This window comes from Podarcis melisellensis (assembly GCF_964234715.1).
Source record: "Podarcis melisellensis genome assembly, chromosome: 7".
Lineage (NCBI taxonomy): Eukaryota > Metazoa > Chordata > Lepidosauria > Squamata > Lacertidae > Podarcis > Podarcis melisellensis.
Genome location: NC_138539.1, coordinates 4,390,562 through 4,417,049, shown reverse-complemented (window position 1 = coordinate 4,417,049; position 26,488 = coordinate 4,390,562). Strand labels below are relative to the sequence as shown.

At 46.3% G+C, this 26,488-nt stretch overlaps 1 protein-coding gene across 3 annotated transcripts in view; it reads left to right on the top strand.

The window, feature by feature from the left end:
- ADGRB1 (adhesion G protein-coupled receptor B1) overlaps window positions 1-26,488 on the top strand; it is a 393,844-nt gene that overhangs the window by 173,280 nt on the left and 194,076 nt on the right. For all 3 annotated transcript variants that reach the window (XM_081918643.1, XM_081918644.1, XM_081918645.1), the window contains exon 3: window positions 13,018-13,176. In XM_081918643.1, coding sequence (XP_081774769.1) covers window positions 13,018-13,176 — 159 coding nt within the window. The remainder of the gene's footprint in view (window positions 1-13,017; window positions 13,177-26,488) is intronic.

Sequence of the window (26,488 nt, the reverse complement as noted above, 5' to 3'; positions counted from 1 at the left end):
ATATTTGGGTGTGCTTCATAACATTCCCCACATACTGATTTGAGCTTTCTTTAAGCATGCAAGGAAGGGGAGGAACGACAAAGCCATTGGGGCAAAAGTAGCAGGAAAATGGCTTGCATTTTCAGAGTGAGAACGGACTCATGAAAATGCAGGCCAGATTTTGGCATGCTGTTAATTTAGACTAAGCACCAAGGAGAACTTGCTGAAGGTGCAAGCTGTTCACCAGCGGAACAGACTGCCACAGGAAACAGAAGACTCTCATTTATTAGAGCTTTTTGATGGGAATAGCAGCCTGCTTTGGAAGATGGTGGACTCTCCTTCATTAGAGGTGTTTAAGCAGAAGCTGGATAGCCACCTACCAGAGGTGTTTCCTGTTATCATCAGCCAGGGGTTTGGCTAGATGACCTTTGAGTTGCCCCCAACTCTATGATCCCATGCTAATTCAGAGAAATCTTTTCTTCTGGCTCTAACCTTTACATAGGCCCTGAAATACCAGCTGCTACAGGGTTCCCATCACCGCTTTAGGCAGGTGGAGGTTCTACAGAGTGTAATGGAACAATTGCATGAGTTTGCTGCTCTGTTGCCTGATTGCTGTAAAGGATGCTTTGAGAGAGTCTCTCTCTGAATGCTATCTGCTAGTTCCGCAGACAGCCTTCATTGCCTCTAGCGTAAGGGATGGGCATGGAATGGGAAGGGTTGGGAGGTGAGATTTCTGACTCTAAGCCAAATCTGACGCTTACAAGTGATCTCCGTGTGACTTCCAGGGTTCTTGCCAGCCCACCAACGTATTGTGCAGCAACCTTGAAATGCCCTTCAGAATCCCACAGACCCAATTAAATGGGATCACATGATCCTCTTCCCATCCTGACACTTCACTATCTCCTTCTGCGTCTTTGCTCTCAAGACAATTCATGGAACCAAGGTCACAGAGCAGAGTAATAATGTGAAAAGCCTTGCAAACTGAAAAAACCCATTTGCCTCCATAGCCTTCTGATTCGCTATATCCCCCAATGGGTTCATTACTACAACTGCTATTCTGCTGTGTTAATAGATCAGCGGTCGTTCCTCTGCAAGCAGCCATTGGGATAAAGGAAGCAAGGATTTATTTATTTTTTAAGGAGCGATATTTATTTTGCTCATTTGAAAGCCAGTCAGGCATGCGTAATGCTAATGTAGGCTGTGTTTTGTGTGAGACCACCTGAGAAATAAATGCTTCTAAAGTCTGAGCTGGGGTGCAGGAGATGAGAAGTCAGGAGAGACAATTTGAAAGGAAGGTTGATCCTGGAAGGTTCAGGGAAGATAGAAGAAAGAACTTCTTCATGCAACTGCAAGAGGCAGTTACAGCCATCAAAAAAGATGGCCTTAAATTCGTGGAGCCATATTCTGCATCTCCACAGTTGGAGGCAGCTGTGCTGGTCCCGGGGGGAAGGTTACTGTTACCGTAGTCAAGGTTCAGTCCTGAGTCACTAGCCTGGAATTAGTCCACAAGGTGCGAGGCGAGGTCCGAAGCAGGGAGCCAGGCAGGGACAGGAACACTGGAAGGTCAGAAGCAGGAAGCCGGGCGGGGAACAGGAACACTGGAGGAACAGGACTGGATGCTGGCCGAAACAGCTCTTCAATGACGACGTTGCTCCCGCAACCTGGGACCGGGCTGAGTGGCCTTTATCTTCTCTGAGGCCAGGGGCGGTCCCGGCCCCCAGGAGCCCCGCCTCCTCTTGCCTTAAGGCGAGCACTCCTCCTGGGAGAAACCAGTTCCCTTCGCCTCTCTGCCCTGAGCCTCTGCAGTTCAGGAGAGGCTGAAGGGTTACTGGGCCCAGGGGGAGACTCACCTGTAGGCACTGAGTCCTCAACCACCTCTGGGGCCAGAATGGATTCATCTGGTGCCTGCTCCTGAGGATCCGGCCCAGGTGCAGGCTCCTCAGAATCTAGGCCTTGCCCCAGTTCAGCCGGCCCTGGAGGCGGGGACTCCTGTGCCAGCTGGGATTCCTCCGGTTCAGCCTCTGAATCGGATTCCCAGGCCATCACAGCAGCAATGCTTTTCAATACCAGTTGCTGGAAACCAGAGGAAGGAAGAGCGCTCTTGTGCTCAAATCCAACTCGCGGGTTTCTGACAGGCAACAGTTTGGCCCCTCTGGGAACAGGATACTGAACTAGACGGACCACTGGCCTGATCCAGCAAGGCTCATTTTGTGTTCTTGTTGGGTAAAGTTGACTTAGGGATGTGGGTGGCGCTGTGGTCTAAACCACTGAGCCTCTTGGACTTGCCAATCAGAATCCCCACGACCGAGTGCACTCCCATTGCTCTGCCCCAGCTCTTGCCAACCTAGCAGTTCAAAAGCACACCAGTGCAAGTATAGATGGGAAAATAAATGCCAAAGAATCACTAATAAATGGGCACTTTACAGGAACTGGATAGAAAGAGGGGAAGCCAACCCTAACATACAAGTTCGAATGAACAGACTGTGTACATGGATAAAGATATGAAGAAGGAAGGCCTGACTGGGGGTGGGGAGAACTGGAGTGGGGAGGGAGGGGGAAGGAAAAAAAAACACCGGATGGTATTTTGAATTGATTTTGTTATGTAAGCCTTTTTTTCAGAAACCATATATATTAATGTTATATAGTTAGGCATTGTAGTATGAATGAATTTTGTTCTGTATTCTTTGTTTTATAGAATATATATAATAATGTTATGTTACTAAGCAAATTTAATAAAACAGAAAAAAACACACCAGTGCAAGTAGATAAATAGGTACCACTGCGGTGGGAAGGTAAACGGCGTTTCTGTGCGCTCTAGTTTCCATCATGGTGTTCCGTTGCGCCAGAAGCAGTTTAGTCCTGCTGGCCACAGGACCCAGAAAGCTGTCTGTGGACAAACACCGGCTCCCTTGGCCTGAAAGTGAGATGAGCACCGCAACCCCATAGTCGCCTTTGACTGGACTTAACCATCCAGGGGTCCTTTACCTTTACCTAAAGCTGGCTTGATGGGTAGAAGTATCCAAGGCTATACCCCCCAGATGTCCTTTTCATAGTACATTCATGATGATTTCTGCTCATGATGGCATTGGAGCAGCTCCACGAGATCAAACTTTCAAAACTGTTTGCATCTGCAAATGTTTGGGGGCAGACATGCTCCTGTATTTGCAATTGGTGCATGTTCTATAACCTCCTGCTGAAATCCTGTAATGTTTCACACTGCAAGTGTTCCAAGTGACGCGGCAGCTAAAAAAGCCAATGCAATTCTGGGCTGCATCAATAGGAATATAGCATCTAGATCAAGGGAAGTAATAGTGCCACTGTATTCTGCTCTGGTCAGACCTCACCTGGAGTACTGTGTCCAGTTCTGGGCACCACAGTTCAAGAAGGACACTGACAAACTGGAGCGTGTCCAGAGGAGGGCAACCAAAATGGTCAAAGGCCTGGAAACGATGCCTTATGAGGAACGGCTAAGGGAGCTGGGCATGTTTAGCCTGGAGAAGAGGAGGTTAAGGGGTGATATGATAGCCATGTTCAAATACATAAGAGGATGTCACATAGAGGAGGGAGAAAAGTTGTTTTCTGCTGCTCCAGAGAAGCGGACACGGAGCAATGGATCCAAACTACAAGAAAGAAGATTCCACCTAAACATTAGGAAGAACTTCCTGACAGTAAGAGCTGTTTGACAGTGGAATTTGTTGCCAAGGAGTGTGGTGGAGTCTCCTTCTTTGGAGGTCTTTAAGCAGAGGCTTGACAACCATATGTCAGGAGTGCTCTGATGGTGTTTCCTGCTTGGCAGGGGCTTGGACTCGATGGCCCTTGTGGTCTCTTCCAACTCTATGATTCTATGATTCTATGAAGTTGGGTTTGTTTGTGTTTTGACCTTGCTTTTGTTGTGCAGTGTTTGGCTGTGGGTTAAAGCCTCAGCGCCTAGGGCTTGCTGATCGAAAGGTCGGCGGTTCGAATCCCCGCGGTGGGGTGCGCTCCCGTCTTTCGGTCCCAGCGCCTGCCAACCTAGCAATTCGAAAGCACCTCCGGGTGCAAGTAGATAAATAGGGACCGCTTTCTAGCGGGAAGGTAAACGGCGTTTCCGTGTGCAGCTCTGGCTCGCCAGAGCAGCGATGTCACGCTGGCCACGTGACCCGGAAGTGTCTCCGGACAGCGCTGGCCCCTGGCCTCTTAAGTGAGATGGGCGCACAACCCCAGAGTCTGGCAAGACTGGCCCGTACGGGCAGGGGTACCTTTACCTTTACCTTACCTTTGTTGTGCAAGAGTGCCTTGGCAGGCAGCAAGCAGTGTGGTAACACTGAAGAAGCAAAAAGGTGTTGGCAGGCATTTATATGTGTGTAGAGGGACTGTACTGAGGAGGAATGGAGGAGACTGCTGCTCCCTCCTTCTCTACCTCTCAAAGAAGAGGGAGACAGTATAGATTTAGAACAGTGGCTTGAGGAAGGTCAAAGTCCAGAGGCTGCAGATGGGAGAAGTTGGGAAATATTGGGAGAGGAGCAGGAAGAAGAAAAAGAGGAAGATGGAGGAGGAGGAGGGAGACAGCTGACAGACTCAGTGTCTTAAAAAGCATGCCCCCCCCCAATTTCCAGTGAGCATTGAAAGTAGGAGAACAGAAAGCTCAGAGGCAGAAAACACAGATCAGCCGGCACAGGTATGACATATGATAGGGGAGACAGAGAGGGTCGGACTTTACTCGGAGCAACACCATTATCTAAGAGGTGGCATCATACATCTATCTCTGTGAATATTGAAATAAAAACCTTGGTAAGAACTTCTTGTTTTCCCATTTCTGGCTGCCAGCTGCGAGGAAGGGGGATTGGATTCTGTGAAGTCTGACAGTCAGTGACTGTTCTATCTCTGCATTCAGAGGCAGGAAACCACAGGAGAGGAGAGGGCTGCTGTTTGTGTGTTTCCTACAGGGATCTGGTCAGCCATTGTGAGAACAGGATGCTGGACCAGATGGGTCATTGACCTGATCCACCAGGCTCTCCTCATGTTCTTACGTAGCACAAGATGCTGAGACTCCATAAGAAAACTGAGAGAGTCACAAAGGCAATGCCACCCAATAGGTACTCTCAGGAGTTTGCTAACTCAGCTGTTGCATGTGTTGCTGTAGTTAACAACTCAAGCCAGGTTCAAAGTTTGTCCAAGACAGAGACAAAGCCACTCCTGGAGGTATCAGAGCGCATCACAATTCTCCCCAGCCAAGGTAGAGCAGACACCCTTGTTGTTGTTGTTGTTTAGTCGTTTAGTCGTGTCCGACTCTTTGTGACCCCATGGACCAGAGAACACCAGGCACCTCTGTCCTCCACTGCCTCCCACAGTTTGGTCAAGCTCATGCTGGTAACCTCGAAAACACTATCCAACCATCTCGTCCTCTGTCGCCCCCTTCTCCTTGTGCCCTCCATCTTTCCCAACACCAGGGTCTTTTCCAGGGAGTCTTCTCTTCTCATGAGGTGGCCAAAGTACTGGAGCCTCAGCTTCAGGATCTGTCCTTCCAGTGAGCACTCAGGGCTGCTTTCCTTCAGAATGGAGAGGTTTGATCTTCTTGCAGTCCATGGGACTCTCAAGAGTCTCCTCCAGCACCATAATTCAAAAGCATCAATTCTTCGGCGATCAGCCTAGCAGAAGCCCTAGTTCCTTGGAAAACAGGCAACCAGAGGTTTGCACTGGTAGATCCAGTGGCAGGTAGTTCCAAAGGTGGGAGTGAAACAACAGGGGAATGTTATGTGTATAACAACTGTTTGTTTTCTTCTCTAGATGCTGCTTTTGTTTTTGCAGCTCGGTTCGCCTCATATGGGGCAGGATGTTGTAATATGAGAGCTCTCATATTACAACAAAAAGAAGAGCCCTACTGAATCAGACCAAAGACCCAGCCAGTTTAACATCCTGATTCCTACATTGGCCTACCTCACACTAAACCCGTCTAAGCCAATGAGCATCGGTGCTGCATCCTTTTGTACCGAATTCTGTAGTTTAACTATGCCAGAGGTCAGCAAAGTTTTCACAGGGGGATGGTCCACTGTCTCTGGACTAGATGGGCCATTGATTTGACCCAGCAGTGCTCTTCTGGTGTTGCTATCTATGAATTGGGCTTCCACATTCATCCTACCACTAACCCATGTCATAGTCTTCAAGTTTATGGGATGTTTAAAAGAACCAACCTGGTTGTCCCTAGAAGGTAGGTGGAAACCTGAGGCAGTAGGAAGGGGAAAATAAGCGGAGGCAACTGGGAGGAATTTGTGCCAGGTCTCGCTCGCCCAGCCCACAACTCTAGGAGATCTATTAATTCATTCAGAGCAAGTTGGAGCACCTAACCAAACCTCTCTTTATGGTTTTTAATGATACCGTAATGGATTGCGTCGTAAAACATGGGGCTGTTTAAATAACCCATCATTAAGCAGAGGGGCCCTTCTCTGATTGGCAGTCAGCTCCAGTGGCAGAAATGCGTTTTGCTTAATGCTGCAGTATGAAATTGCCTTTTAATGCATCATAGCAATTAAGCGTTTTGCTTAAGCACCAGTCAAAAGGGGGGCTTAGACAGATAAGTCATCTGCTTATCAAAATGGCTGTGTGGGGCCTGGAGCCACCTCCCGCTCCCCTTCCCTCCCCAGCTCACCCACTGGAGGAGGACAGAGAGGACTTTTAATAGCACAGAGTGAAGAGTTTATTAGCCCTCACCTAGTCCGGCGTGTCTGGTTACGGATATGCTATCGATCGGGCTGAGTGAGACATTAAGGGGATGCCATTATGTCAATAGACGTTGATGGCCTTGAAACACAATCCATCTCCTGTCGGGAAGTAGGAGAGACAAGGCTTGTGCGTGCCATTAGAGAAGTCTTTGTTCAGGCAGGGGGAAAAACAACCTTCAAGGAGTGAGAAATATACCTTCAGATTTCTTGAAGGTCAACTCTTCTCCTATACATGAGTAGCAATGCCAGTTTTGGATATAGCCTAAAGTTGCTTTGGTAGAATGTAGGAAGCTGTGGGTGTTCTGGCCCATCTAGTTCAGTTTTGTCTACAATGGCTGGCAGAAGCTCTCCTGGGCATGAGATATGGGTTTCTCCTGGTCCTACCTGGATATCCTGAGAGGTGAATGAACCTGTGACCTTCTGCCTGCTCAGCAGATGGCCTCTCCCCAGATATTCAATTCCAGGCTCCCCGCAGGTTCAGTACGTTTCCGAGCACGATTCAAAGTGTTGGTGCTGACCTTTAAAGCCCTAAACGGCCTCGGTCCTGTATACCTGAAGGAGCGTCTCCACCCCCATCGTTCAGCCCGGATACTGAGATCCAGCGCCGAGGGCCTTCTGGCGGTTCCCTCATTGCGAGAAGTGAGGCTACAGGGAACCAGACAGAGGGCCTTCTCGGTAGTGGCACCCGCCCTGTGGAACGCCCTCCCATCAGATGTCAAAGAGATAAAGAATTACCTGACATTCAGAAGACATCTTAAGGCAGCCCTGTTCAGGGAAGTTTTTAATATGTAATGCTGTACTGTTTTTAACACTGATTGGGAGCCGCCCAGAGTGGCTGGGGAAACTTAGCCAGATGGGCGGGGTATAAATAATAAATTATTATTATTATTATTATTATTATTATTATTATTATTATTATTATTATTATTATTATTATTATAGAAGTCAGACCTTTTCCTTTATCCTCCCACCTCTTCTCCCATTCACATCAAGGGGCAAGCAAGGATATGGGTATTAGAAGTAGCTATGGGATGAAGGGCCTAATTCCATCACTCAGTCCGAAGTCCGCTCCATCCCACTTTTTAGAAAGAATGCACAGAAATTGGCCATTCAAACTGAATAATTGTACGAATTCTGTGCACACTTCTTACATAAAAGTTCAGTTTCCACATTTTGTTTCCCCATAAAATACACATAAAATACACATGGAGCCAGTGTGGTGTAGTGGTTAAGAGCAGTAGTCTCGTAATCTGGGGAACCGGGTTCGCATCTCTGCTCCTCCACATGCAGCTGCTGGGTGACCTTGGGCCAGTCACACTTCCCTGAAGTCTCTCAGCCCCACTCACCTCACAGAGTGTTTGTTGTGGGGGAGGAAGGGAAAGGAGATTGTGAGCCGCTTTGAGACTCCTTAAAGGGAGTGAAAGGCGGGAGATCAAAATCCAAACATTTTAATGTGTGCTTTTTAAATGTAAAATGTAATTTTTTGTGTGTGCGTTCTTTGCAAAATTCAGCAAAGGTTGCAATCTGATTCTAATCTGCAAGCAAGTTTGGGAACATGGGATCAGGTCCATCCATCGTGAAAAGCAGTCTGAACAAATGCCTCCTCCATTTCTCCTAGGTATAACTATGTGGTAAAATCCTGTAGGCAGCTGATGTAGTGGTGATTCAGCACATGGTCAGCTGGCCTACAGAGGTGTCAAATTGGTAGGTGTTGGGGAGGGCATCTGTCTAAAACAGGTTTCCTCAACTTCGGCCCTCCAGATATTTTTGGCCTACAACTCCCATGATCCCTAGCTAGCAGGACCAGTGATCATGGATGCTGGGAATTGTAGTTTCAAAACATCTAGAGGGCCCAGGTTGAGGAATCCTGGTCCAAAACATTTGGGAGGCAAGACGCTTCAGTCTCTAGTCAAAATTAGGGTTGTTGCCTGATTAAACAAATTGTAGATGATCGATGCAGTCAATGAAATTTACATACTTTTTCACTTTTCTAAAACTATAGTTTGCGGCATGGGGGAAATTGTTTGTTTTTTGATGATAGATGTATACCCTGCAGCAAACGCTGTCCTAGATGGGTCAAGCCCTCCTAGAAGAACAGAATCATAAAATTGGAAGGAGCCTCAAAAGTAACTCTGCTGATTCTGCTATAAGCATCCTTATTAGGTTTAACCTCTCCTTATGAACTCTCCTGTTTCAGAGTGAACAAGGTGACTGCCATCTGCGGGTTGTTGAACTCCATCTTTCATCATCCCCAACAAGCATGGTCAATAGTCAAGGATGATGGGAGTTGTAGTCCAGCCACAACTGGGGGTGGGTGGGAAAAGGTTAGCCACCGCCTATAGGTTAAAGGTTGCAGCCCTAGTATAAATGAGTGACTGTTTCCAATCAAGGAATGGTTGTTTGGACCTGTGTTCAATGTTCTGATCATAGAATAGCTTTTGATCTTGCACAGGCATCTGCTATTGAAAGAGAAGTCAATTTGGTGCCGTCAAAATGTTGATAGACTACAACTCAACATCATCCTTGATAATTGACCATGCTGTTTGTGGCTAATGAGCGGTGGTTCAAAAGCAACAGATGGGCACTACCTAGGGGAGGCATTTTTCTGCAGTTCTGCCTCCCCCAGTGCCACCATCTAAACCAATGATTCCTGAACTCTTTAGGGCAGCCACCCAGTTGGTTCCATAAACTCATCTCCAGAGCCCCTGACCCTACCCTATAGAAAACATTATTCATTGGTGGCCTGGTGTTTTGTTAGCTCAAAAATCTGAAAACGAGCGAGGTCCCAACTAGAGAAGAATGGCAACTTAAACTGATGGAATATGCACAGCTTGCGGATCTAACATATAGAATAAGAGAACAAGAACATACATTTAAAAGAAGATTGGGAAATGTTTATTGAATATATGGGAGGAAAATGTGTACATTTGAAAAATCTTGGCAGCATTAAGATAAATTCAACAGCATAAACAAGGTTTTTTGTTGGATGTAATAATGGAATCTGGGACATGGGTGGCACTGTGGGTTAAACCACAGAGCCTAGGACTTGCCAATCAGAGGGTCGCGGTTCGAATCCCCATGATGGGGTGAGCTCCCATTGCTCGGTCCCTGCTCCTGCCAACCTAGCAGTTCAAAAGCACGCCAAAGTGCAAGTAGATAAATACGTACCACTCCGGTGGGATGGTAAACGGTGTTTCCATGCGCTGCTCTGGTTCGCCAGAAGCGGCTTAGTCATGCTGGCCACATGACCCGGAAGCTGTACGCCGGCTCCCTCGGCCAGTAAAGCAAGATGAGCGCTGACTGGACCTAATGGTCAGAGGTCCCTTTACCTTTATCTAATAATGGAATACTGAATGGTTTAGTTTATGTAAAATATGCAGGGATTTATGATATGCAAAACAAACCATGGAAAGAGAAGAAGGGAAGTCACTGGCATTTTAAGGTTGTCTAAACAAATATTCTAAAGTGAAAAACAGAAAATTTAATTGTGTGTGTGTGTGTGTGTGTGTGTGTGTGTGTAGAGAGAGAGAGAGAGAGCATTATTCAGAAGAGCAGATTTTGCAACCCACCAAGCAAGATAACAACACAATTAAATTCGAAAGTCACAATTAATTGCACACCTATTCAAAATCCAATTAAAACTATTTAGTTTAATTAATTCAACAAAATTAATGAACTCGACCCACTGATACTGCCCACTTTTATCTCCCACTCCTCACCCCCAGGTATTCCCACTGTTCTACCCAGTGGTTCTGATGCTCTGGAACAGATGCAGGTGACACAATGGGAAGGGAGAATCACACAAAACTGCCTCTCCTTCTCTTACGTTGGTGGACGCTGAGTTAAAAGCTATTCCTTGAGCAGGACGGCAGCACTGGATTTTCACCCGTCGTCTAGAGTGCTGAATAATCCAGCCAGGCAGTTGGCAAATCTCCCCCTCCCCTCGCTCCCATCCCTACCCAGCCATTTAAGGCCAAAAGAAAAGAAGAGAAAATTGGGGAGAATTCTGAGCCAGCAGCTGGGAGGAAATGCTCTGAATGAGAAGTGTTTGCATGTGCATCTGGGGAGGCGGTCATTTGGTCTTCTGATTTCGCCTCCTCTTAAGAAAACAAATGTTGCTTTCCACAATAATAACTTCCCATCTTTGATTGCAAGGATTCTGAATGAAACCAGGGAGTTTGTCAATTTTAGCTATTCATGAAGGCAGCAAATGCGACTTTCCGACTCTTCCCTTCTTGTTGTCATCAGCTGTTGCTGGATCATAAGGAAACCACAGCAAGGCTGTGTCACTGGATTCCACTTGGATTGAAATTCAGAAAAGATTTAGAGGTTCATCATCATCATCATCATCATCATCATCATCATCATCATTTTTCCCATCACTTGGTAGTCACAGAAATATAGAACTCATCCAATGATGGGCTGTACTCAGCCCTGGAGCGCATGGTGAAATGAGAGCGAAGAGAGCTCCCCTGAGCATCTGCAGAGAACTGTTTCATTTGCAATGAATAACCACGGTGCTTTGCTAGTTCAGCCAGGATGAAGATTAGACAATACCCACCAATGATGTATAGTGTCTGGAAAAGGAGGGTCCATTTCTGAATGACCCTGGTGCATATGTGAAGCAAACAAACATGGAGGGAATGGCGGCTGTGTCTTGAAGTTTCCCAAGCCTCAGGGAGGTTAGATTGGTCTCAACTAGGGTCAGGGCCTTTTCAGCACCGGACCCAATCTGTTACAAGAAACTAGGGCCCTGTGAGACTTGACATCTTTCTGCAGGGCCTGCAAGACAGAGCTGTTCCACCTGGCCTTTGGTTTGGACTCAGTCTGACCCTTCTGTTGCCCTCCCCTTATGGCCTTGATTTATCAGCTACTTTAAAATGAGGCTGGATTTTAAATTGCATTTTAACCTGTATTTTAAATTGGTTTTTTTCCCCTCCCCTCCCCCCCCCCCACCTACTATTGTAGCACCCTGCTTGTGGTTAACGCTTAGCTGGAATGAAATATTCAACACAGCAATAGAGAAATTAAAATAATAATTTATTTGTCAGACAAATAAATGAGAGACACAGTGGTATATGATTACCAATGCTCTGCCCACTCCAGCCCTGATGGTCAGCACTTATATTTCCTCAACCCAGGCCCCTTGCTCCTCCTTTGGCTGCCTCTGTCCAATCAGCCTGGTTGAAATTCCTCTTGGCTGTTTGCTAGAACCAATCATAAAAGATACACCCATTTCCTATTACCTTTTATGGGAGACAAAGAGCTATATTTCCTTCTATCTATAAATGGCAAATAAATAGTCATATATCTTACATTTGCCTCAACAAGGCACCTTAATTACCAGCTCACCTCTTGCCCTCCTTGCCCTATTGCCCTCCAAAACAGATGGTTAATGGTTTTAAATTTTTATTTTAAACAGATGTCAGAGATCTTGGGTTCACATTCTCATGCATCATCAATGAAAGATCTCCTTCTTCGGAGGTCTTTAAGCAGAGGCCTGACAACCATATGTCAGGAGTGCTCTGATGGTGTTTCCTGCCTGGCAGGGGGCTGGGCTCGATGGCCCCTGTGGTCTCTTCCAACTATATGATTCTATGAAATAAGAATCTAACATAAGAATCTAACATTTCTTACTTTCTAAATCCTTTGCATAATTACATTTAAGCCAATATATTTCATACATTAACATATATAGCTTTTTAGAAGGAAAGGAAAGGCCTTTTCAAAGTAAAAAGGGAACTTAGTAAAAGCTAAATTCTCTAAGTTCTCTGAAGCTTCAAAGCGGCTTCAGAGAGAAGCATCTTTCCCTAGCCATCTGCTGTTTCCATTAGCTCTTGCCGTTTACCCTGTGACTCAAGTCTCTAATGGAAGACACATGGTATTATATTTTGTTAAACAATGAGTGCTTTTGCAGCATTCTGTAATTTGTATGGTCAGTGTGACCTTTTGCTTCCAGCCTGTAATTCCCTTTTACAACCCTGAGGTACTCGTCTCCTGCAATAAATCAAGGGGGCCCTTGTCCAGGAAGATAAACACCTGCCGGTCTTTTAGACAGCTGGTCTTCTGCCTGGCATTAAAACACACAAGCATCTGCAAATATATATATTTTAAAGCTCATTTTAAAATACAGGCCTTGATCAGATGCCTCATAATACAGATCTTGATCAGATGCCTCACTATGTTTTTACTGTGATTTTATTGGTGTTAGCCATCATAAACCTGGCTCTGGCTGGGGAGGGCGGGGTATAAATTTATTATTTATTTTTATTATTATTATTAAAGTTCAAAGCATGGCAGCTGAGGCTTTTCTTTTTCTTTCCCCCTGGCTGGTCCTCAGGTGGATGGAACCCATGGTCACTGTGGGGAGAATGCACCCGGGACTGCGGAGGAGGCCTGCAGACTCGCACCCGGACCTGCCAGCCCCTTCCGGACGATGGCATCATCTGCGAGGGAGTCTTAGAAGAAGGCCGGCTGTGCAACAGGAAAGCTTGCAACCGTAAGTGGCTTGGGTTTCCAGCTCACCACCTTCATGATCCTCATATCTGTGCAGAAGCGTTGCTCACATTCAGGCCCCATTAAGGTTTGCACCGGACTGTGGGTTGCGTCCAATGAAATCATTACATTGTCACAAAGACTTCTGCTTGCACGAAATACGTTTCCCTTCCCTTCCCTCTCCTCGTGCAGCCTCCCCCCAAATTTGCTGTAGATGATGGTAGGAACCCCTGGAACTGATTTTGGGGGGTGTTGAGGGGGGAGGAGAATCATAGAATCGTAAGAGCTGGAAGGGACCCAGGGTCATCTAGTCCAACAATGCAGGAATCCTACAATGCAGGAATCCCACAATGCAGGAATCCCACAATGCAGGAATCCCACAATGCAGGAATCACGGCTAAAGCATCCATGACAGATGGTCATCCAACCTCTGCTTAGAGACCTCCAAGGAAGGAGAGTCCACTGCCTCTTGTGGGAGTCTATTCCATTGCCAAACAGCTCTTACTGTCAGAAAGTTTTTCTGGGGTTGGACTAGATGACCCTGGGTCCCTTCCAACCCTATGCTTTTAATACTTAATGCTGTATTGTGTTTAATACTTGATTGGGAGCCACCCAGAGTGGCTGGGGAAACTCAGCCAGATGGGCGGGGTATAAATAATTTATTATTATTATTATTATTATTATTATTATTATTATTATTATTATGGTTCTATGAGATCAGGAGAGCCCCTGTTATCAACAGGGAATTTGCAACTCACCCTTATACATAATCTCCAAGATTCCTCAGATGAAAATTATTATTTAAAAACTATCAGATTCTGGTGAATAGGACACACTACCGTGGTTTGCCTTAAGGCAGAGTTGTGGAATCTTTTGCAATCCAGCTCCAACCTGCCCCAGCCAGCATGCCCAATGGCGAGGGTCGGTGGGAGTTGTCGTTCAGCAATGTCTGTAGAGCAACAGGTTCCCCATCCCTGGTCTAAAGAGTGTTTGCCTTTTGTGCATCCTGACATTTCTGCGCCGTGCTGTACTGCTATGTCTGCCTATAAATGCAAATCAAGCAGCCAGAAATGAGAGCTAAATGAGGCCAATTAATCCCCCCGTTTATTGAAACAGGCAAGAGATCATGGTGGAATGGTAAGGAGGGACATCTTACAAGTTTGTACCAGGCCTGGAGAAATGGTATGTGGGCACTGCCTAGCTCATTTTCAGTATTTCCCACAAATGACAGTAACTACTACGGGCAGGCTAATGTGAGCGAGCCTTGCTGATTATAATTATACCTTTATCTCCAACTTTTCCTGTGGTTTTCAGTGAAATACATTTGATTAGACCTTCCGACCAGTCCATTCTCCTGCAGCCTGGTGCCTTCCAGATATTTTAAACTACAACTCCCATCAGCTCCAGAGGCAATAGGAACATAAAGAGCACAAGAATAGCTTGCTGGATCAGGCCAGCAGCCCATCTAGTCCAGCATCCCGTGTTCACAGTGGCTGTGGGAAACCTGGGAGCAGGATGTGAGCACAAGACCACTGCCCCCTCTTGTGGCTTCCAGCTTTCCCTAGAAGCACAAAACAAAGATGCTTCCTCTTTAAAAACATGTACAAGAGATGAAGGGAATTGCAGCCTTTAAATGTCCACCTGAAACTTGCATTAGTTAATGGCCGTGGGGTGAATATTGCTGGCGGATCGGATTGATAACAGAGCTTTGTGGAAATTGCATCTCTGTCAAATTTCAGTTTGAAATGTTGGTTTTGCAAGCAGCCCAACAGCTTGCCAGAGGATACGGCTGTCCATAGACCTGCAGAAATAGCGGCGATGATAAATTGTCATGATGAATTAAGAGCCTGCTAGCTCAGGCCCATGACCCATACGCTCCGGCATCCTGTTCTCACAGTGGTCAGCCGGATGCCTCTATCGGGAAACCCACAATCAGGATTCAAACACAAGACCACTCTCCCCTCCTGTGGTTTCCAGCAACTGTAATTCAGAAGCATTGCTGCTTCCAACTGCGGAGGCAGAGCAATGGCTAGAGGCCATTGATAGCCCTCTCCTCCATGAATTTGTCTAATTTCCTCTTAAAGCTATCCAAGTTGGTGACCATCCTGTGGCAGTGAGTTGTGTGGCGAGTCCCCCCCCCCCCCGGGGAAATAAAGACACATGACACAATTATGAAGGTTAATGGGCTAAATAACGCCACAACTTTATTGGTTACAGGTGATGAGCGGTATTGGCTTAGGCATTGGTCCTAACTGACTATATCCAACTCCAGCCCATCCGCTTGAAGTCCGGGAAGGGTTAACCACCAGTAGGGGGAGTCCTGCTGATGCACATCAACTAGGAGCTCCCCCGGTGTCACCGATAAGGGGCGTGCCTTAGGCTCTAACCTCCCTAGGCTTCAGACAGGGCTATGCCACCTGGAATCCTTTATCAGACTACCCTTCAATATGTGGGGCAGGTGATGGCGCTTCCTCCCCTCTTCCATCTACAGAACAATACCAATGCCTAACCGCCAACACCCAGAAAGTTGTGACGATTTGCTATGAGGTAGGCAAAAACCAAGTGGCTGGTGCCAGTTTGCCAAGTGGAAAAATTCCTAGCAGGCCCCTCAACGGCGACCAACCAAGGTCAAGGAATGAGAACCTTATAGGGCGGGAGGGTGGAAAGAGGAACAGCTGGAGGCGGCAAAAGAAAGAGATCCCCAGCCACGCCTGCGTTAAATAGGGTAAGCCAGGCCCCCAGAGCTAGCCGATTGGCTGGCCATGGGAGTGACGTGGCCAGGGATTCCCCCAATTGCGCGGGGGCTTTTATCTGTCCTGAATCTTACAACATTCACCTTCGTGGGACACCCACGAGTTATAGTGTTATGACGGAGGGAGAAAAGCTTCTCTCTATCTACCTGGTGAGTTCAAAACTTCTGGAGAGCACCATGTTGGGGAAGGCATGCAAAAGTTGTTGGTGTGTCTATTTTTTAAAAAAAGAAATTATAACTTTCTTCAAAAGGAAGGGAAAAGTGGACTTCCTTAGCAGAGTTACAGGTAGGTAGCCATGTTGGTCTGCCGTCGTCGAAACAAAATAAAAATAAATTTAAAAATTCCTTCCAGTAGCACCTTAGAGACCAACTAAGTTTGTTATTGGTGTGAGCTTTCGTATCTGAAGAAGTGTGCATGCACATGAAAGCTCATAGCAATAAGAAACTTAGTTGGTCTCTAAGGTGCTACTGGAAGGAATTTTTTAATATATTTTTTTATTTTGTTTCCTTAGCAGAGTCATGGATGCAACAGCCCTGGCTCAGAAAAGGTTGAGCCCTGGAAGGACTAGAATGATTTCACACGTTGTTTGGCATTTCCATAAAGTTAAATCATATTGTAGCTGGAATCTTTAAAAGGAAACTTTCCACTGCATTAGGCTTTCATCTTTTCATTCCCTTTGACTAATTTGTCTAGACGGGCAGAGGGATCCTTGCCAAAGTTTCCCCTTGTTGATTCGCCTCTATCTGTGCTCCATCAGCTCTCCAAATAGGCGTGGGACTGAGGGCCAGGATTAGATGAGACGGCGGGAGGTTTGTGATCTGGATCTCATGCAGGTTTTTAGCATATTTTTTAAAAATGAATCAAATGCACCTAAGTGCAGAAGGAGAGAGATTTGATATTTCCTCCTGTGTCCATTTCCAATTCTTTCAGCGGCTCCAGGATGGGTGGGGTGGTCCTCTTCTTCTTCCCTTTTCTATTTTGTTTGCTTGTTTGCTTAAAGGAGAACCTCATCTGCTTGTGTCATAAAACAGAATAGCTAAGGCATTGGTTTTCTGTAGCATCAGAGCAGCAATCAATTTCTCCCTTTCCAAATCCAGCTCAATTTCCCCAGAGCAACTCCGGCATCCCAGCCTTTGTACTTTAAACACAGTCTTCCAAGCAGTTCCCTCTCCCTCTGTTGTTGGTTAGTCGTTTAGTCGTGTCCAACTCTTCGTGACCCCCTGGACCAGAGCACACCAGGCACTCCTGTCTTCCACTGCTTCCCGCAGTTTGGTCAAACTCATGCTGGTAGCTTCGAGAACACTGTCCAACCATCTCGTCCTCTGCCGTCCCCTTCTCCTGGTGCCCTCCATCTTTCCCAACATCAGGGTCTTTCCCAGGAAGTCTTCTCTTCTCATGAGGTGGCCAAAGTCTTGGAGCCTCAGCTTCAGGATCTGTCCTTTCAGGGAGCACACAGGGCTGATTTCCTTCAGAATGGAGAGGTTTGATCTTCTTGCAGTCCATGGGACTCTCAAGAGTCTCCTCCAGCACCATAATTCAAAAGCACCAATTCTTTGGCCATCAGCCTTCTTTATGGTCCAGCTCTCACTTCCCTACATCACTACTGGGATTACTATAGCTTTAACTATACCGACCTTTGTCGGCAAGGTGTTATCTCTGCTTTTTAAGATGCTGTCTAGGTTTGTCATTGCTTTTCTCCCAAGAAGCAGGCGTCTTTTAATTTCGTGACTGCTGTCACCATCTGCAGTGATCGTGGAGCCCAAGAAGGTAAAATCTCTCACTGCCTCCACTTCCAATTATGGAGGCAGAACGCAGCCATTAGGACCATCAATTGCCCTCTCCTGCCCTGTGTTTTCAGATGCAGTGAAGTCTCCTGTCCTTTCTGCAGTGCTGAACTGAGATTCAGTTCCTGTTCTAGCCACCCTCTCTGTGTGGGATTGAGGGACTGGCATACGACACTGTAATTTGCCCCAGGCTGCAAACACGTATTGGGCGCAGTGCCCACCCAGAATTTTAGCCAGTGTGTCATGCTGTCAGGTCTCTGCCCCATGGAAGTTACCAGCTGGTGGCAACCACAAGGGAGGAAAGAAATAAACAAAGACCAGCCAATACCTTCCACAGCCTCAGATTCCAACCCAAGAAAAGCAATAAAGGGCACTAGCATTTCATAGGTGGCGTCAGCTTTTGCATATAAATGCCGGCTTCTGAGTGTCTTCGTAGGCAAAAGTCTGATGCCTCCAGGGTCTTGGTGAGAATTACTGTTTATTGCAGATTGAAAACAGAATTACTTCAGGTTTAACAACAGCCATTTTCCTTTTCCCCCAGCTGGTGTCTTTTCTTTCCGTCCAGCCAGTTTGATGTTGTTGTTGTTTTTTGGGGGGGAGAGAAAAGCCGGTTTGTAGGACAGCATCCAGAGTTTGTAGTAATTTCTGTTTATTGCTTGCTTGAGGCAAAGAACCCAGCGATCCCTTCCTTGCTAATTCAGACACGGAGACCTCAGCCATCTATTGGACGTGGACCAAGGTAGCGGTTTCACAGGCCAAACACATCTCAGCAGCCAGCAACTAACATCATCTGACCATTATGTGAGGGGGGGGGAGAGAGAAGAGATGTACTTTGTCTAGTGGACAAGGAAGGAATGGTTTGGTGGAAAGCAAGGAGAAGATCTGGCAAGTTCTCACCTGGGATCAGACAGCAGGCGCTCCCAAAGAATTTGGAGAATATTAACAAAATTATAAAACCATAGAGATGGAAGGGGCCCAAAGAACAATCTAGTCCAACACCCTGGAATGCAGGAATCACAGGTATTCCCATAAAAGAGTGTTAGGGGAACTTCAGAGCCGTTACACCAGCTGTTGTTGTTGTTTAGTCGCTTAGTCATGTCCGACTCTTCGTGACCCCATGGACCAGAGAACGCCAGGCACCTCTGTCCTCCACTGCCTCTTGCAGTTTGGTCAAACTCATGCTGGTAACCTCAAAATCACTATCCAACCATCTCGTCCTCTGTTGCCCTCTTCTCCTGGTGCCCTCCATCCTTCCCAACATCAGGATTTTTTTCCAGAGAGTCTTCTCTTCTCATGAGGTAGCCAAAGTATTGGAGCCTCAGCTTCAGGATCTGTCCTTCCCGTGAGCACTCAGGGCTGATTTCCTTCAGAATGGAGAGGTTTGTTCTTCTTGCAGTCCATGGGACTCTCAAGAGTCTCCATAATTCAAGAGCACGATAATTCAAAAGCATCCATTCTTCGGCGATCAGCCTTCTTTATGGTCCAGCTCTCACTTCCATACATCACTACTTGGAAAACCATAGCTTTAACTATAGGGACCTTTGTTGGCAAGGTGATCTCTCTTCACCAGCTGACAGTGGTCTAAAGCAAATCTGATCATGGTCTACAGCTGCTTGTTAGCATCTGAGACTTGGCACACCTTGTCACAGGTATGAAGTGATGGAGAAATTGGTCAGTTTCCATTATTATCAGTTTCTCATTTCTCCAGTCTTAAATTCCGTTCTCCACAATTTTGCATTCGTTTGTGATTTATTTATTTTTTAAAAACCAAGTATTTTAGCAAATTTTCTCCAAATAGGAACATTTTTCCTAGTAGGATGCATTTGTGTAATGATATTTTTACTAATTTGTGCATTTCATGAACATTTCCCCCTTAATATATGCATCTGAACAGTGGTAATTGTTAAGAACAGCCGTGTTTCTGTTTGTGTAATGTTTCCGTAGGCAGCAGTTAGTGAGCTTTACATTAAAATGCCAAGTGAACTGGATTTCTCCCCCCCCTCCCTCCCTACTGTTGTGCAACAATAACTATAAATTCTTCAGCAAACCGAAGTCTGAATAAGAGTCTACCAGTTGCATGCTCTTTTAGCCCTGGGATGCTACAGGGCTTGTCCATGCCCTTGGCATGATGGGAAATGTAGTTCCCATGTGATCAAGAGGGCCTTGGAGCAATCAGGTGTCCAAACGTTGATAGCCAGAGCCTCTCAACCTCCCCAGCTGTCACAGCACAGTTGTTTAGGGTTGGACAGGACTGATCCTTGTTGCTTCTTAGGAGACCTTTGTGGGAATGTTCAGGGGTGCAGGAGAGGATATATTATTTGATTATAGCCTTTTCAACTTGTATAAACAAGTTCACAATTTAGCAGAGTAACATTCCCCTTTATAAACTTGCAGCGGATGCATTTGCTCAGGCTCCCTAAAGCCTCTGTAATAACTGTTCTGGTATTTTCCCCTTATTCCCTCATAAAAGATAAGACACAACACAGTCCTCTATAAAAGTATAAAAAAGAGTTTACTCACATTCTGTCCACAATCAGATCCCAGAAGGCAGACTTAGCTTAGAAAAATAACATACACCTGGAAACTGTCTCATAAGGAGACAGTCCCTCTGTCCTCTTTTGGCTGGAGGACAAGAGAGCATCTTTGGCTAAGCAGATGTTGCTTCTTCGATGCATGTGGTCAAAGAGAGAGAGATGGCTGCCCTGCCCTGTGCTTTTGTCGTTACCTGCACAGGTGAGGCCACACCCACCTCTAGTCACATGCAGAGGAAGTCTGTCCCAGCCCAGAAGGAAACAGGAGGTTTACCTGCTGGCTGGACAAACATTCCTCCCCATGTGCAAACATGTTCACTCTAGGAATGTTGTACTTGATTGCTCTTGTGTCTCACATCCCACAACCTTGAGTCAGTCATGCTCTCTTAGCATAACGTACCTCGCAGGGTTGTTGTGAGGGAAAAAATGGAGGGGAGAAAGCCCTGTTAATTCTTGGAGAGAAGGTGGGCTTTAAATGCATTAGAATTATGACTGGAAAAGTGGGCAGACACTTGCCTCAAGCCTTCATGTGTTGGCAAAATAATCAGTGTTCTGGAAGACATTTCTAATTAATTCAGACTTCACACTGGAGTCTAAATTAACAGCGGAGAAGTGCTTTTTTAAAATAGTTATGCGGCAGAACTAGCAGTTTCCACCCACCCCTGCTTCAATTCAGAATATACATTTCCAATCAGCCTCCTCACAGTATGTGATGCTAAAACAGTATTTTTCTTTTTGTCATAATTAAACCTTTCACACCCAAAATACACAGAAAGTTCAGAAAATAGGAAGGGCGTGTGTTCTAGGAAGACTCTAGCTACATAGAACAGCAATGTGCCTCCCTCTGAAAGATCAATACATCTCACGATACTGTAGGTATACTCAGTGGTAGGACACCTGCTTTCATGTAGAAGGTCTCAGGTTCGATCCCTGGCAATACCAGGGAGGGCTGGGGATATTTTTTGCCAGAAACACTGGAGAGCATTTGCCAGTCAATGCCCTAGAGCAGGGGTGGCCAACTCCCAAGAGACTGCAATCTACTCATAGAGTTAAAAACTGGCAGTGATCCCTTTTTTGGGGTTCAGGTCAAAGTTGTTGAGCTTCTTTTAGGGATGAGGAAAGCCCCATTTTTTTTGGGGGGGTGCAGGGCAAATATGTTGAGCTTTTTTTTTTAGGCGAGCCAAACTTGTTGAACTTCTTTGAGGGGAGCCAGTGATCTACCAGTGATCTACCACAGACATCCAGTGATCTAGGGGCAGGTCACAATCTACCTGTTGGACATGCCTGCCCTGAAACTGATGAACTATGCAGAATTAGTCCATCTGTATAACAGGAAGAATTCAAAATGTGAGGGACCAGAGATTCTCAGAAGATTGGAGTAAATTTGTGGACTATTTGAAACTCATGCTGGTAGCTTCAAGAACACTGTCCAGCCATCTCGTCCTCTGCCGTCCCCTTCTCCTTGTGCCCTCCACCTTTCCCAACATCAGCGTCTTTCCCAGGGAGTCTTCTCTTCTCATGAGGTGGCCAAAGTCTTGGAGCCTCAGCTTCAGGATCTGTCCTTCCAGGGAGCACTCAGGGCTGATTTCCTTCAGAATGGATAGGTTTGATCTTCTTGCAGTCCATGGGACTCTCAAGAGTCTCCTCCAGCACCATAATTCAAAAGCATCCATTCTTCGGCAGATCATATTTTTACCCCCAAAGAGGGGACTTGCAGTTGAGCTCAACCGAATAATAATAATAATAATAATAATAATAACAATAATAATAATAATAATAATTTATTGTTTGTACCCCGCCCATCTGGCTAGGTTTCCCCAGCCACTCTGGGCGGCTTCCAACAAAGATGAAAGATACACTAAAATGTCACATATTAAAAACTTCCCTGAACAGGGCTGCCTTCAGATGTCTTCTGAATGTCAGGTATATGTTTATCGCTTTGACATCTGATGGGAGGGTGTTCCACAGGGCGGGCGCCACTACTGAGAAGGCCCTCTGCCTGGTTCCCTGTAACTTGGCCTCTCGCAGTGAGGGAACCGCCATAAGGCCCTCGGAGCTGGACCTCAGTCTCCGGGCAGAACGATGGGGGAGGAGACGCTCCTTCAGATATACTGGAAAGATATACTGGGAAGACTTTTGCAGGTTGAGGAGCAAAGACCATGATTTCAAGCTGCTTTGAATTGGTGCTTCAGCAGGGTGAATTCCCATCACCGTCACCTACCCAGCCAATTAATAAATAAATCCAAGCTGAAGCAACAGTATGTCAACACGCTCCCTGGCACGTCGTCGCAAAGTGCCAACGCCTGTGGGTTTCATGAGACGGTGCCACAGAGCGGGCTGAGAACATCACCAGCAGCTCCTGTTTACTCTCTGAAAACGATAGCAGTGAGGGAGCCAGTTGAATTGGGAGCACACTGCCGTCTGGCAAGCAGCAGTGTCTGACATTTCAGAATATACCGGGTATACGCAGATCAGGCGTGGCAGAGGCTTCCACCTCCTTGTTCTGCAGGCTTGGTTCTCCTCCACCACCACCACCACACCAGGCAGCTGTCGAAACTGATGCACATCAAAGGGCTGGCTCGCTCAACACGCTTCTTTCAGAAACAACTTGGGGATCCGTATGTTTTCCCTGGCATTCAAAGGGTACCCGATCATGGGTTTGCTGCTGGCTGCCACCCACCCCTCAAATGCCCCAAAATATCACCCCTTGCAAGATAACATGAAGCATCTCCCTCGTGCTCCCAGGGTGACAGAAGAGTTCTTCTGCATCAGCTGGGCTTGTAAACGGTTCCTTGACGTGCTATGCGTGGGATAAGCCTGCTGTCAGTCAGTAATGTCTTAATACTCCTTCGCTGAGAGATGACCTTTTACAAGATCTACATCATAAAAAAATATATATTTAAAAACCCCACAAGGATTGCTGTGGCAGATCAGGCTTCTGCCACAGGTTGCGCGACATGAATAATGAGTCTTGGCACTGACGTGGCACATTGATGCACCTGACAGTCATTGGCGGAGTGAAGCACCTTTCCCACGAAGAAAGCCTACAGCATTCTGCATTATTTAGCTGGGAGGGAAGGCAGCTAAGGAGAGGCACGATGGAATGTTTCTAGGCATGGGGTGGGGAAAGCAGATAGAGGGAACTCTCTTCCCCCGGCCTCTCTCATCATAATGGAACTAGGACTTTGGGGGGGCGGAGAGGAATCTGGTGCAGTTCACATTGAAAAGAGAATCTACATGATTCACAGTTCCCAAAATAATGCACAAAGTGAAACACAACCTATTCACTAAAAGCCTTGCTTCCCCGAATTTTGCAAAGCAGTTGGTCAGTCAAATCTCTCTCACATAAATGGTAAAGGGCGTATATTATTGAATGATGAAAGGCGTATATTATTGAAAACAGCTTGTGGGAAATGCATCTGCTGGACAAAAGTGCATACCAACATGTGTAGGATAGGAGAAACCTGGCGGCGAATTTTGACGAGGACATAAAAACAGTGACTGATTTTGAAATGGAAGATTCTGACTCATCTGAGGCCATGTACCTCCTCCATGAGATGCCCGAAAGGTGGCAACATGAGAACAGGGCCTTTTCTGCAGTGGCTCCTGGTTCGTGGAATGCTCTCCCCAGGGAGAAAAAATTAGGCACCAGATGAAAACCTTTCTCTTTAACCAGGCTTTTGGCTGCTTAACTTCCCAGGACCTTTTAAATGTGTTTGTGTGAAGGGGGTTCTTGTTATTATTATGCAATTTGTGTCCTCATTTTGCATTTGTATGTTGTAAACCACTCTGTGATCTTCAGATGAAATGTGTTATACAAATTTTAATAAAGGAGGAGGAGGAGGAATGAGAACCTGAATTTGACAGTTTTGCCCATGCCAAATTAGAACTCAGGGTCATCCCTGTGAATCTACCGTATTTTTTGCTCTATAAGACACACCAGACCATAAGACGCACCTAGTTTTTAGAGGAGGAAAACAGGAAAAAAAAATATTCTGAATCTCAGAAGCCAGAACAGCAAGAGGGATCACTGCGCAGTGAAAGCAGCAATCCCTCTTGCTGTTCTGGCTTCTGGGATAGCTGGACAGCCTGCATTCGCTCCATAAGACGCACACACATTTCCCCTTACTTTTTAGGAGGGAAAAAGTGAGTCTTATAGAGCAAAAAATACAGTAATTGGCTGTAGGTTCTAGACAGACCAAAGGAGCTTAATTCTTGATACATACCTAAGAGCATAAGAAAATAAGAAGAGCCTGCCTGATCAAGCCAAGATCTAGGGCAGCATTCTGTTCTCACAGTGGCCAACCAGATGCCCCTGGGAAATCTGGATGGAGGACTCAAGCACAACAGCCCTCTCCCTTCCTGTGCATAGCTGTCAACTTTTCCCTTTTCTCACGAGGAATCCTATTTGGCATAAGGGAATTTCCCTTAAAAAAAGGGAAACGTTGACAGCTATGTTCCTGTGGTTTCAAGCAACTGGCATTCAGAAGCTTTGCTGCCTTTGACTATGGTGGCAGAGCGTAGCCATCATGGCTAGAGCATGCTGCTGACAATGCCAAGGTTGCAGGTTCAATCCCTGTAAGAAGCAGCTACATATTCCTGCATTGTGGGGGGGTTGGACTAGATGACCCTCAGGGCCCCTCCCAACTGTAGGATTCTGAGAAGCACATTTCTGAGCATCTCCCCTACCATAATTTCAGATACAACTGTGCCTTTGCCCATGAATTTGAACAATTCACTTTTAGAACCATCCAAGTTGCTAGTCATTACAGACTCCTGCAGGGATGAGTTCAATGGTTCCACAGGGTTGGCTGCCCAAGATCCTTCAAAAAGAAGACTGTCCTCTGTAAAGGAGGGCACATGTCCACCCTGTTCTTATAGAGCCACTGAAGGCCCAGGGCCCCCTCCTCACTTAATTTGAAACCTAGGGCTAGAAGAATTGATGCTCTTGAATTATGGTGCTGGAGGAGACTCTTGAGAGTCCCATGGACTGCAAGAAGATCAAACCTATCCATTCTTAAGGAAAGCAGCCCTGAGTGCTCACTGGAGCAGAGGCTCCAAGACTTTGGCCACCTCATGAGAAGAGAAGACTCCCTGGAAAAGACCCTGCTGTTGGGAAAGATGGAGGGCACAAGGAGAAGGGGACGACAGAGGATGAGATGGTGGGACAGTGTTCTTGAAGCTACCAGCATGAGTTTGACCAAACTGCGAGAGGCAGTGGAAGACAGAAGTGCCTGGCATGCTCTGGTCCAGGGGGTCACGAAGAGTCGGACATGACTAAACAACTAAACAACAACAACAAGGCTAGATGCACCTTTGCTGTTGTGGAACTTCTGGTGATCCATAGACCCTCAAAGGCTCCCAGTTCAACTCAAGACCAGATGCTGGGGAAGGGACTCTGATTTTGGGGCGGGTTGTCAGGTGGCCTCAATGGGGGCTTTTGTTTTTGTTCTCCCAAGAAAGAGAACTTCTTAAAATTCAGGCCTTTTGCCCCATCAGCTTTAATTAGCAACAGGCACAGCAGCTGAGACCAGGCACGCCAGCAGGGGAGCAGAAAGCAATCACACAACTCATTAGCAAGCGAGATCAGTCATTAGGAGCGGTTCATCAGGTGGAACCCGGGTGCCGAGCAGGAGAAAGGCCGATGGGATTATCTCCCGCTGAACAAACTTGCTGGATCCTGCCAGAGAATTTGTCTTCTTCCTCGCCACCAGCAGGAACCATGCTAGAAAGCACAGAAGTTCTGTTAACAAAAAGAGAATATATATATAGAGAGAGAGACGTTATCAAATTTTGAAAAGCTTCCTTAACCTAACAGTTACCTAGTCCAGCCCACACTTTACCATCTTCTCTGCAAGAATATCAGGGGCTACTTTGTCAAAAGCCGTACTGAAATTAAACTTGTTGTCTTCGTCTTTCCACTTGTCTCTTTAACAACCATCAGCCACCCAAATATTGCTGAGCATGTGTGTTATACTTGCAGACACACAGAAGATTAGCCTTGGTCTCTAATAGCAGGACTGCTCACTGCTGCTGTTCCCAAAGATAAGAGATGCACTCTGCATACATTGTAGGGTTGGGAATTTTCCTTGAAGCGCCCACAGCTATGCAGCTTGGTTAATGTAAGAACACGAGAACAGCTTGCTGGATCTGGTCATTGATTCATATTATTATTATTATTATTATTATTATTATTATTATTACTCTGTCCATCTGACTAGGTTGCCCCATCCACTCTGTGCAGCTTC